The 14,558-nt window shown below is 34.7% G+C and overlaps 1 protein-coding gene across 4 annotated transcripts in view; it reads right to left on the minus strand.

The window, feature by feature from the left end:
• FMN1 (formin 1) overlaps positions 1 to 14,558 on the minus strand; it is a 211,646-nt gene that overhangs the window by 72,924 nt on the left and 124,164 nt on the right. For all 4 annotated transcript variants that reach the window (XM_080595284.1, XM_080595283.1, XM_080595282.1 and 1 more), the window contains one exon: positions 9,959 to 10,046. In XM_080595284.1, the coding sequence (XP_080451410.1) occupies positions 9,959 to 10,046 (88 nt within the window). The remainder of the gene's footprint in view (positions 1 to 9,958; positions 10,047 to 14,558) is intronic.

Raw genomic sequence — 14,558 nt, forward strand, 5'->3', positions numbered from 1 at the left:
GAGATATGAAACTGTGAGATCAGCTTGTCTTGGAGCTACCAATCTTGGGAAGTAGATAGACAAACTTGCAAAAAAAAAATCAGTTGTATTAAAGATTTTTAAGGTATCTTCACAAAGAAGTTTGCAATTGAGTTAGCTTTATCCACTAGAAAAATACCCACAAGAAAATTTCCAGATAAAGACTTCTAAATCTCACACAGACACCAAAAGTATACTTTTCAATGATTAATTATTGCTTGTTAACAACGAGAAGTCTCAAAATGTTTCCTAGCTTAGTTCCAAATCTTACTACATTTGGATTATACAGTATTATGTGTTTCCAACACTTGAAAATCCCATTAAAATTTAGGCAGTGTATTGGTTCATTGCTCTTTCTAATGCTCTCTAATGTAAAAGTCCAGCAAGCTAAGAGATGCACAATGGCAGATGAATAACTTGGATGTTTAATTTTTCTAGAACACTATTTCATCAAGATTCCTAATGGGATCGGCCACAATTTCCCAACTACTGACTTATGTTTAAGTGTTATTTGGAACACTAATCCCAAAAGAATCAAGATTAAGGCCTCTACCAGTTTCCCACATAACCAGTGAACCACCCTGTTACTAGTACTCGATAACTTTTAATTTCAACTGGATTATATTTATTCAAAGGAAACTTGACTACTAGTGAATTTGGAAGATTTTAAAAGTGTTTGCTGTATTTGCAATCCAAGCTTGAAAGAGGCAAGTAACACATCTTTAAATAATTATTTAAAAGTAATAAGCTTTCGCCTGCTCTTCCACCTACCCCATGATTTTACATTGTGATATTAACCAGCAGGCTAGTAAATTTTCTCTGTGGCAGGGTAATTAATTTTATTAAAAGGTTCAATGACATTTAGAACGCTTTAAAATTTTGCTTGTCAATTATGATTCAATCTGTTGACATTACACCTGGCTTAGAAGTAAATAATTGTATTGAAGAAGACAATATCAATGAAAAAAACAAACAAACAAACAAAACAATACCTACAGCTATTTTGTCCTATTTTAAATATCCAAAACTCCCAAGAGTGTAACCAAATATAAAACCCCACCTATAGAGCTAGATAAAATTCTGTTTTTAAAGAAAAATCCTTAGGAATTGAATCTATGAGATCATCTGTCGGCTCTAGCAAGACCGTTCCATGAACTGCATTATCTTTTGCATTATCCAGTGAAATTTCAAAAAACCCTTAGTGATTAGAAAAGGTACTGGAAAATTGTTTTCATAGTCTAACATGTTTAACTTTATGATTTTTAAATACGCATATTTAGTTCAAAAATTTTCCCTTACACTTTCACTTCCACTCTATTTTGGGATACTCTGAAATCTGCTTATGAAGAAAAAATTATTAGTCCATAGTTGTTTAGAAAAACAACTTATAGGAGGTAATTTTAACTCTTACTAGAAATGCAAAACACGTAACAAATAGTAGATCTTTTAAGTATGGAACTATTAGAATTACAGCAAGGATTTTGAAAAAAGAACACATTAACAGGAATATCAATGTTTGTACATATAACTGTGACAAAGATGGTGCCAAAATCACAAAGCGTTTTTTTAATGCTAAATGCTCTGTAGTTAAAAACTTTTTTGTACTTAACAACAGGCCTAAGAAAAAAGCATTGTTTTCAAGTAACATGATAAACTATTCCCTATGCCAAAATGTTTGAGATTAATAAAACACAATATGAGCCGTTAACAAATTTTAAACAGAATTAACAATAATCAGTGTTAAAAGACATTAATATGTATTATTTTATCTTTTGGGGCAACTGTGTGTTTCAACAGAAGTATCAAGAAAATATTTTCTGGCCTACTTGATATACAACCTGTCCTGCTGTTACTGGCAATGTCCATGCAGACAGGGCACAGTTAAAAATCTAGCCATATTTCTCAATTCAATGATAGAATGACATCTTAGGATGTTAGCATATGTAGAGACACACTTCCAAAAAATCAGAAGTACTGCCAAAATCTACAGCAGATTCGTTTCACCTTTGTGTACTTTACATCTTTATGTTTTTCCTTCTATCTTTTTTCATTCAAACTGATCACACTTAATGCCATACACATTTGGAGCAGAAGACAAAAATGAAAACATATAGAATTACAAAAATTGGCCATTTACTTTTTTCTTCTCTCCTTTTTTTTTTTTTTTAAAGAAACATTGATTTTAAAAGCTGGAAGAAATCCCTAAATTCACAGGTGTCTCAGTATTCTTCATATTCTTCCTAAAATATAGCATGTGCAATACGTTCACAGTATGTTCTGTAAATTAACTTGAGTTGGGGCAGCTGAAAAAAAAAACATTTCTCTAGATCAAAGGAACTAATTACTTTACTTTTTCCTTAGAGCTGCAAGGAACTAAACCTTTTCAATTTGTTTTGTTAAAAAACACAGGAAAGCTTTATTCATATGTATTTTAACATTAATAAAATTAATAAGAGCTTTGATGTTTTTCAAAATGCTATTCCAGATACAGTGAATTTAGCAACAATACTTTAATGCATTGAAATTCATTATATCAAGACTCACATAAGTGTAAGTAATATAGGTGAAGTATCATAAATCTACAAAAGAGGCTCCAAAACAATTAATAGCTATTACAATATCAATCATCATTGGTGGTTTTTACTTTTATCTTGCTTTCTAGTTAGCTGTCTTCCTTACACTGTCAGTTCAGTTAGAATATTTCACCTACACCTCACAATGTTGAAAGGAAGTAGACTCATGCTGTGAAAAGCTGGTAATTTTATTGGGTTCCTCTACCTTTAAAAAATCTGTTACTTGGCCAAGTCTGGTTTCTGAGATCCTTTTTTGCAGGGAAATTGAGGCAAACATTTTTATGTGGCCTATGGTGTCTGCTCACAACAAGAAGAATTTATATACACAAGGATCATTAGTGCAGGGTTGCACCCATTAGGATATAATAACCGTCAGCTAGGACAAAAAACAGATCAGCATCATGCATTCAAACTAACAGGCACACATAAAAACACTTGCCAACTACATTTCACATACTAAGAGTAATGCTTCAAATATAAACTTTTACCAAAGGTTTTTAACAGACTCTTTTTAAAAATGAATCTAACTGTAAAAAACAGATTCCCTACTGGCACAGATTTTTCACATGCTCTATTTTATCACTTTAAAAATGTAAACCAAAGAAAAGCTGAGAATTTAAAGCGTACTGTCTGCAGTCTACATACAACTGTAGAGCTTAAAGGTTAAATATGAAAAAGACAGTTCTTTCTTCTTAACTTGCTTAAATACCAAAAGTCTTAAGGCTGACTCTCATATACAGCCTCACTCCTACTAAACACATTTTGGTTAAATCAGGATTTAAGTCCTGACGACAGAGCTTACATATATGCAACAGTATCACGCCACTTAATGTGACAAACCATGAAATATGAAGAAATTACCTTAACTGTTCCTTCACGATAAAACAGAAATATGTTATTTAAATAAGAAGAGCTTGCAAAAGTTGCATTCATTTGGCCTGAAAGTACTTGATTTCTTTTATGTGTTATATTCTTCTGAGTAAGGCTCGGTATCATAAGAACATGAAGCTCATCACTGGGAAATGCAAATGAAACTGTGACTGATCTAGAATCATAGAATATCCTGAGTTGGAAGGAACCCATAAGGATCATCAAGTCCAACTCCTGGCACCGCACAGGTCTGCCCAAAAGTTCAGACCATGTGACTAAGTGCACAGTCCGATCTCTTCTTAAATTCAGACAGGCTTGGTGCACTGACTACTTCACTGGGGAGCCCGTTCCAGTGTGCAACCACCCTCTCGGTGAAGAACCTCTTCCTGATGTCCAACCTAAACTTCCCCTGCCTCAGCTTCACACCATTCCCGCGGGTCCTATCACTGGTGATTATGGAGAATAGGTCACCTGCCTCTCCACTCCCCCTCACGAGGAAGTTGTAGACTGCGATGAGGTCCCCCATCAGCCTCCTCTTCTCCTGGCTGAACAGGCCAAGTGACCTCAGCCGCTCCTCGTATGTCTTCCCCTCTAGGCCCTTCACCATCTTCGTCGCCCTCCTCTGGACACTCCCCAACAGTTTAATGTCCTTTTTGTACTGTGGTGCCCAGAACTGCACACAGTACTCGAGGTGAGGCCGCACCAGCGCAGAGTAGAGTGGGGCAATCACTTCCCTCTAGTCAACTAGAAAGTCACTATGATTGTTAAATACAAATCCCTACTTGACAAAACCACCTAAAATACCCAAATTGCTCTGGTTTACTTCTGAAAAATTGATCTGATGGTTTGAACTTATTTAAAGGCTTTCTCCAGCGTTCACCAATCACACAACACAAAAACATTAAGATATACAATACTAAGAAGCACCATATGCACAATGTAGGTTTAGAAGACTAGGAAAGCTCATCTGTTGCAAGAAGACATAAGCAAAAGACTCTGGCAACCAACATTAGATTGGATGCCCAAGGCAGACGTACAAAAACATATGTTGTGAATTTTCCAGAACAAAGAAAATAACTTTTAAAGGAAATTGCTTTCCAGCTTCTGAGATGGGTATATAGCTATCTCTGTACTTCATCCATAGTATGCAGAATGCACAGAATGCATATGCATAATATTCTGTATAGATGGAAAAGTCACACAATTTCAGAACAACAGTTGTAACTTTTCTCTCTGCTTCCATTCTGCAAAATATTTTAGTTGAAAATCCGTAACACTCTTTTCATATAGTGAAAGTAAGAAATATTCCAAAACACTTTACTTTATCCAGAAGTATTACCAAAATATAATAGAGAATAGAATTCTGAAATTATTTGTGCCACATGATATGGTTAAAACACAAGCTGGGATTTAGAAATTCTGAGCCCACTAAGGTTTGCAGATTAGTGTTGCTTTGGAATAGCTTGCATTATACATATAAGACATAGGTTCTTGGGTGTTAAGACAAGTGCCTAGTTAAAAATGACACCGTTCTCTAAGGTTTAGATGTGTCATAAGCCATAAATTGCATTAAAACTATGCAGCCTATTTATATAACTTGTATAGCCTCTAATTAGAGGAAGACCACACAGAAATGACAGAATGATTAGAAACATAATATAATTTGAACGGTTATTGAACTGATCATCAGCGTGGAAGAGTTAAGCTGCTGTTCACATTCTTCCAATTATTTGCTTCAATATGTTGACAACGGAGGGTAAATCACAAATCAAGTTGGAGAAGACCAATCAAACACTTTTCTAACTGGTTGACTGCCATTGCACAATAGTATTATAATTGTGTTCTTTATAGTAAGTCAGTTTGTCTCCTCCCACAATACAAAGCAATTTTTTAAATGTAGATTGGCATGATAGCCATTTGCATTGTCCATCATCAGAATATCATTATTGCGATACTAGTCCCCTAATAAATCTTTTCCACATGAAGGTGAATCTACAAAAGCAGATGGCACGACCCATGTTTTGTAACAAAATCAATTTTAATTCATCCCATCTAAGTATGATCTAAGTTCTCTATTACCTTCAAAGCTTAATGTGCCTCTGCATACCTAGCTTACATTTTTGGTAAACAAAAGAATGCTTCAAATGCACAATAAACATACTAGGTCCCCATACATGCTATTACAGGTTGGCCAGTGCTATTCTGATTTAATAAATGGAGTCTTACACATTATACTTAATCACCTAAAGTCTACGAAATAATATATATATATTATATATATATAATTAGCATTAGAAAGAGTCTTAATGCCAAGGATCAGCATTCAGCTCTCTCCTTTGCCATACAAGCTAAGTTCTGACAGCATTACAGCACTACCCTGTGTTGAGCACTTGCCTGGGTAAATGTGCTAGCACAGTCTGCAGCTGTTCTGCATGGAGTAATGTGGTACTTTATTGCCACAAAGAGCGCAATAAGCTATAAAGTGTGCATCTGGTGTGATCTACCGTATCTCATAGATTTGGTCCCAAAGAAAATATTCCGGTATGTGAGAGGATCTAGTTAATGCATCCTGATAGAAACAGGAGGTATTAGACAGGGAGTTATTTCCAGCAACATACAGAAGCAGAACTTCTTGTGCCTCACAATTTTAGTGGCAAAATGCAGGCAGTGATGTAGGCAGTAATTTGGGAGAATTACTCTTTTGGACACAGGCATCTATATTTTATCTTGCTTTCTGTAACTGAAACTATTTTTCATCTGAGCTTTCCCAAAATTTTTTGAGTTTACTCTCTCAGTACCTCATGGGAAGCCAGCCCAGATGACCTAAACTACAAAAAACATTATTATTATTTGCTTTCTAGTCTACTGCTATGGCTAGCTCTCTAAAGGGAACTGCCTGAGTGACTGGAACGATGGCCAGTAAGCTGTTGGGACCAGTGCCCACAGAGGGTCTTTGCATATACTTATAACCAGCATTTCCCATTAGTTACATAACTGAATCTCCTCACTATGGAGTGAGTCGTAATATTTTAACAGCAAAGCCACACAAGTAGTCTTGAGCCACAAGTTTGTCTCTCAAGCTGTAATGTTTCAGCTGAACAATGACAGAAGTAAGACAGAAGCACACCCATGAAAAGGAATTTATGTCTTTAAGTCTGCAGTGTTACAGCATGTTCCTTATCTAACAGCTCATTTCCACTATTCCTCATCCCTTCTATATAAATGTTAATTAAAAAAAAAACAACAACAGTGAAAATGACTTGAAAATAATCTCAAACCTATGCATAATTTACCTCTATTTGATTTTTAAGTGTATATACAGGTTCTATATAGCATACTGAGACAGACATTCTGTCCACTTCTGCTCAGGAAATTAATATTATTAATAGTGGTCTAACTAGAAACGGTATTGCCCTCTTCAGTACCAAATTCACCAGTAACATTTGTTAGTGTTCTCAGAACATTACAGCACTTAGGATCTCTCCTCCTCTCCCACCTTCCAAAAAACTGAGCATAAGGACAGGTGCTGTATGACGATATAAACTTTCCCTCTTCATCATATAAGTGTCAATACTACACAAAATGTTATTCATTTTTACCCTGCCATCTCTCTAGACTGTACCCAGATACAGCAAGAATTTAAGTGTATCTGTTAAAGGATGAACTTAATTCTCTCAAACTAACATGTGCAGGAGATTCCCTTCCCAAAGTGTGGCAGCTGGCTCATTATCAAATGCAAGCTGAAACATCTGGGTGCCAGATATGATCATTTATTTGTTTTGCACTGCTGAGTTATCTAAAGAATATACTGTGAAGCTATTTACTTTAGCTTGGGAGGGTAATCCTACAGATTGTAGAAATCTCACAGTATCTTAGAGAAGTAGGTAATTTTTCTTGTGATTATTCTTGTTTTCTCTACAATTGTCTACTTTTTTGCATGCCTCTCTATGCATATGACAATTCTTCACAGAAGTAATTCGGGGATGGTTTTTCTATACCTATAAATGACACTTAAAATAGAGTAACAATGCATTATATATGGACAGTAATTTCTTTTGTTTATGGCTTTTCAAGACATACAGTCAGAACAACTTGAAATAAAATTACATGCCCTATTTTTCATTTCAGTTTTCTTTTCCTACAAGTTTATTCATTCTCTGTTGCAAGCTGACAGTTAACTTTTCTCTTCCTCGTCTTTCAAATACTGAATTATGCAATGGAAAGTGGTTTGAAAAAAGGAATGAGTGTTTAATTTTTATTTTTCTCAGAAGTAACTCTTTGTAACTCTACTTTCTAAAAGCAAACAAACAAACAAACAAAAAAAACAACAAAAAACTTTTGACATTCAGCATCAAATGCATGAAATGATCATACTCTTTTTTGGTTAAATTTTGTCATGAGCTATTTAGCTTATTATGATCTTTTTTGTCATTGACTACAGCAGCCCTTAAAGTATGCTGAAAGGCAGGACTCCACACATTTTTTAATTAAACAAAAAATAAGAGAAAAACATGCCCTAGATGGAGAACAAATATAACTACTTTTGTCCTCATTATAGGATGCATTTCTAGTGGACCCTTCTACAATACAGATGTTCTCCCCAGATCTGGTGAACTATTTCTTTTTCTTGGGTTTTCTTTTTTTTTTCCCAAATAGAATCTACACACGGATCTTGATTAGAGTCACTCATAGTGTTTTGAAATTTATATAAAAAAAAAAAAGGGAAAAAAATTCCCCTAAAAAAACCCCACAGTATTCCCAAATTCCTCTTGTATCACCTAGCTGCTTCCAAAAGCAAGTGACAGCATACATACCCTATTGCTGCCTTGAGCAACACATGTGGTGACAGGCCAGTCATTTGCTACCTCTCAGAACAGAGCAGGCGATGAGTTACAAACTTTCCTCGGTGACAGGACACTTGTTTTGGTGTCCCTCTTCTACTAACATTCTAATTTTCATTAAACTTGTAGGACTACATTAACAGTGTCCACAAACTGCAAGCAGTGTAGTCCTGTAGATCTACAGATGGTACTGGGGATGCACTATTCACACTATGCACATTTCAGGGAGTTGTACTTTAAACTAGCTCGTCTGATACTGTGGACTTTAAAGCCTGCTATAGGTGAAGACTGCTGGTGTGCTCCCTGAACACAAATTCTAGTTTAATTTAATTCCAAAGGATATTTGTGCACTCAGACTGCATTGCAAACACAGCTAAGGGGAAAACCGGTAGATTTGCTTCAACAGCACACTGCTAATTCAAACTAAAATGCTAGTGTATACACATACAAATATTTTGAACGCTTATTCTTCTCTCTCAAATTTGGGATAAATTGGTCAGAGGGTTTCAAAGGCTGTAGAAGTACAGCAAACAACTGAGATAGAAATAGATATGCTGCAGTCACATATGCCTTATTTTAGTAGAACATCATGGCATAGAAAATAAAAAGTACCTCTGAAGAAACTCAATAATACTATTCAGTTTTTATATTACAGCTGCTATCCTATCCTATGCTGCTATAATTCCTGCCAGTAAATTATTGACATCTTTAATAATAGCAGTTTTTTTCCCATCTCATTCTGATACCTTTCACACAATACTGGCAGGCACAAAGTTGTTCCTTCTTCTTCTTTCTCTCCACCCCAAGAGCCATCTGTAAACCCTTGTGCTTTTAAAGTGTTAGATGCTCAAAGGCTCTTCTGAAATTAATAATAATCAATGCCAGCAGCATCTCAACACCCTACCCAGCATTTGCATGTGATGGAGGGAAAACAATAGCAAAAAGGAGACATCAACTTGAATTCTTCCAGCAGTTGTTTTAAATGGTGAATATTTTCCTTTTTTTAATGTGAAAAAGAAATAAACAATATCCTTAAACAATATCTTTTTAAATCCAGAACATAAGCAGAATCTGAATTACCCCAGGGTTCTGAAAAATCTTTATTTCTCTACAGTTGCATTGGCAAACTCAGATAATTTCTACCAGTAATGGAATTTATACACTGAGTAGCCCCATGCTTTGAAAAACACCATCCAATAATCATCTTCTTGTTACATGGTAGCTGCATCAGTTTTGGATGTGCATTTCATACTGCTAGCAAAGAAAAATTTAAATATTCAACAAATACCAACTGCATGTTTGAAACCCTAAAGACTTACATACAAGACCTCTAATTAATTTTTGTCAGTGTGGGACTTGCTTAGGCAAAAGGAGGGAACCACAGGGAAGGAAAAGGAATATGAAAACATTTTGAGAAAACACTGTTTTCTCATGAGAAAAGTGATGGGTGAGCTGAAAAGATACAGGAGTTGTACCAAAATTTGTTTCTGATTATTTAGATGAAGCTTTTACATATACTAGAACATACTGGAAGAATAATTCTTAAGATATCATAAGAGGATCATACTCAAAGCAAATGCTGTAAGAAATTCTCTAAGTGGTCCTATGAGAAAATAACCATGTATATATGGTACATTATAGTTTTGAAACACTTACCTTGTTGAATATCCTTCATCTCCAGGTGTAAACTGGATATTAAAATTCCTACCGTTTGAGATCGCTTTCCATCCAACAATTTGATAATCTAGAAAGATAATTCAATAACATGAGATCAAATGAACATTCTGCAAAGTCTTCATTCACATAAATGACAGAAACTAATCTGTGAGTTGAACTCAATGTCTCTACAAACATTTTTATTAAATAAAGGAAGTAGTAGGGTCTTTATACTGATGCTCTGCATCTTAATGGCTGATAATGATGAATGGCTGAATGGCTGATAAACATAAGCTTGAATTCTCACCACTGGTAAAGACCACCAGCTTTTATTTGCAGGATGCTATTAAGAGGTAAAAAAAGAAAGGCACATCAAATCTTTATTCTGTTACATATATTTTATTCCTTCTCCTTAAGCTGATCAGGGCAAAACTCCGTGAGATACTCTGAGTAGGAACTCCTTAGCTTGTCTGAGAGTTGATCTTTCAGTGTGAACACGTCTAAGTCTTTTTGACAGAGGTTCACTTCTTGACCAAGGAAAACTGAAGAAATTTCTTGTGTACTTCCAACACTCTCTGGAACAGCAGGGGTTACTAAAAGGATTCCTTTCACTTTTGTCTGATTCTGCTTCTTCCCCGCCTTTGATATTCCAAATGGATTTGAGGATTTTGTTCATATTTTGGGTAACAGCCTCTTGTGAGTATAATACACCAATTTTTAAATTGTAATTTTTCAGATATCGGGTGCAGGGAAGAGACAAAAATAGAGAGAGGGAAACCTTGAAGAAGTTATGCTGATTAACCTGTCAATTTAAATTAATGATACTTATGTTTATCATTCCATAAATAAAGTAACATAAGGTAAACTACCAGGATTTTAGAATGTAGGTCAGATGTTAGAAGAGAGAGATTCGATATGTGAAACTTGTATTCAGAACCAAACTTCCCACAATGTTTGGACTGTTTGTATTTGCAATTTTGATTTACATCATAAGGGGATATACGACAGCAGCACATCACAAAATGCAACACAGATGTAAAGTTTTTCAAAATATAAAAAAATTGTTAAGATACAAGTAGTTGGCTTAAATTATAGTGCTGATGAACAAATATTATTAATAACAATAAATCACATGTAAAATTAAAACTAATAGCTAAGTTTTCTCTAAATTTATGCATCTAAATATAATTTTAATATTTGGATTATATTAATATTTGTATATTTAATAATATTCAAAACTATAAACTGTTGTTTTCCCTGGAATATTCTTATAGATGCTCATATTACAGATAGTTAAATGATAAACTTATACTAACTTATAAAAATATTTCTTCCCTGTGTTTAGGAATATTTAATTGTGCGACTACATAGTAATTCACCTATATAAAAATGGATTTGTAGTTGAAAAATACAGGCAAAAGAGAAGCAATAGTGACGCTTTCACCTGAAAAATGCAGTTAGTTACTACTACTTGTAGAGTGCTGAAATTGGACAATACATGAACAAAAGTACAAATACATGCCACCTTCAACAAGATCAGCAAAGATATAACAACAAAGATCTGACTTTATGTCCCTGTTGTATATATTCAAAATTAAATAAACTTATGTTAGAGTAGATGTTGCTTATTTTCTGCCAAAATTGGGAATAAAATCTATCCTGAGAGTTTTTTCAATTTACAGGTATAGTACCTATATGGTAGGAAATTTATAGGTATAGGCATATTACCTTGATGGTACGAAAGGAATACTATTTAAACTTTATTTAAAATATTTTCTTCAAACGATAAAGAATTCAGGCTCTTAACCTCCTGAGTACACAATCAGACAGGATGATTCGGCTAAAAGTTACCATAAATTAATACTCTCTAGGCATCACATCCGGTTATCAGTGTTTTTTTCAGAGCAAATATAAGTAACTGCTCAGTTCATCATGGTCATTTCTGAAGCTCTACATGAATTTGCTGAACTCCTCAGCACATTAACTTCTTACAGGGATAATTACAGGCTTGAGTAGTATGCAATTTGTATAGCATTCTCTGACCTCCAGGTTGACCTTGTTCAGGGGCAAATTCATAGGTTGTCATAAACCCCATTAGACATGCCTAGTTTGAGGCAAAACCTTTCCAGACTATAGCTGTTATAGATAATACGACATTTCAAATCATTCTACTATTTTTACATGCTAAAACATCCTCTAAATATGATCAAACTAGCTTCCATTGCTAAGCAAGGCTTTCACCTTAAAAAGCTAGAAAAATAAATGTAAAGAATAGCTTGTATGATTTTAAAAGCTAGAACAGATTCATGTTTTAAAATGCCTGACCAACTGTATGTTCACACGCATTTTAGACAAATGTACACATGGTCACAATTACCAGACATCAAACTAGCCTCAGACTACCTGAAATAGTTTCAGTGAAGTGAAATCTATAATTGACGGCTAATATTTTATTCATTATAGAGCAAAAATGGAGCAATAAGACAACAGAATAGCTCAAATTGGGCATAAAACTATTCTAAAACACAGTAGTAATACTGAAGAATTACATAGGACTTTTGTTACAGGTTTTAAAACCAATGTGCAACTTGAAAGATTTTGCAACAAAACCATAAAATCAGTGCTAAAACAAAGAACATGTTTTCCAAAATACTCATTTTGCTCCCAAATAATGCTTATTTTGGGGAAATTACTGACAGATAATTAAATGATTGTATGAATTCTAAACGGAAAGGAGATACAAAAAATTCTGCAGTTTTCTAGCTCATAAAAACCGTAAGGGAAATAAAATGGAAGTTTGTAAAGACTGCATTGAACTATTTAGTCTATGCTTTTAAAAGACAAATCACTGATCACCTCTCAGCATATTGGGACTTGCATTTTGCTGGCAGTGACAGGTAAGAAGCTAAAATCCAGCTGACACCAGTTGATGCTGCTATGCCAGCTGGCAGGGTTTGCCAGCTGCCTGCTGCTCCTCCAGACTATGAATGTATCGTTGTAATGGATGCAGCATCTACTGGCTCAGTAACAAAGCAGTGGTTGCCGGTGCTAATGTATTTAATTCACTGATCCATAACATTATTTGCTCGACGTGGTGTTCCCTGTTTTTTTAACGTTATTTCATTGATTTGCTGTAAACAAGTACCTCTTTTATATCTTTCAATATTTATCATATAACTTAAAAGAAGAGGCATACTGAAGCTCAAATACATTCATAAATTCTTCTGTCATTCCCATTAAAAGGTGTTTCTCTAATGTAGCCAGAAATATATTTCATTAAATATTACACGTCAGACTTCACTGTTTTGTCTAACTGCAATGTCTACATTCTGTCCAGGACACTTACTGGTGCTGAAATCTGAACAGATTCAGTTTACTTTAGTGATTAAAAGCTAAATCCTTCCTCCTGCTGGTGCATGGATTCTTTCCATAATATTTAAATTTATTGAGAGAAACTATAAGCTAAAAGGCTGTTCTGTATATCAGAGTGTTTCCCTACATTCCCACTCATTAACTTTTATAGTGAAGTCAACAACCTGGACCCATAAGTAGTCTGCTGAAACCCTGTTGAAACAGAAGAGGAATATCCTGCTCAAGAAGCAAGTAAGCACGCCCCGCAGGCCATTCTACATAAACACCGCAAGACTACCAATGAAATTTTGGAAGCTTAATACTATACATTATCTCTTCTATACCTTCTCAAAGGAGAGCGAGATTTAACCATTTACTTAACCTGGATGAACCATAGTTTTATATTTTATCCATGTTCCTAATATTTTAGGAGACATGTATTTCTAACTGCAATTCTATTGGATGAAGAAAAAAACCACTTTTTAGCTTTCCTTTCTAAAGGACAAGCAAGTGGCAATATTTCCAGATAAAATAAGGGGTAAGAAATCTAGTAAATCTGATAGTAATTTCTATCAAAACCACGTGAATAAAACAAAACCACAAAATAGATATTTACCCTTTATGGATACCTTCCCCATCCTACATGACTGCAGAGCTTTGTGGCAAATAAGGAAATGCTGTATTCATTCTTCTCAGCACAGCACAAAAAATAAAAGAAAGTGAGAGTGCCTCAGAAGAGCACGCACTAGCATTTTACTACTTTTACTCAAGTTTGAACACTGTTTATTATCTTATGCAGACAGCTGAAGACAGTCATTGTGTTTCAACCCTGCAAAGCTTCCAACATTTTCTGCAGTATCTGCTCTTCTTGCAGAAACACAAAATTCATTAATTGTAATTCCTCATTTAGTTAGATGGACAAAAAACTTGCTGACAGACATATCCCTTTCAGTTAAAAAAATGCAATTCACTCAAAATATTGACACTCTTCTTAAATGAGAACACATGTTAATAATTATGTGAAGTCTGTTAGAGATAATAGACAACAGAGAAGCCATTATCTTTAATGTCCTCCTGCGTCTTTGAAATGATAATCATTGCACTAAAGGGCCAAAAATGATTGATGGACTTTCATTTGGAGCATACACCTGACACAAATTACTTTACATTTACTTTTTTTTTTTTTTTGGCAAGAAGACGACAGAGTGGCATCGCAAACATCCAACTATCCTGTTTCTTGAAAAAAGCA

The sequence above is a fragment of the Anser brachyrhynchus genome, assembly GCF_964034855.1.
Source record: "Anser brachyrhynchus genome assembly, chromosome: 5".
NCBI lineage: Eukaryota > Metazoa > Chordata > Aves > Anseriformes > Anatidae > Anser > Anser brachyrhynchus.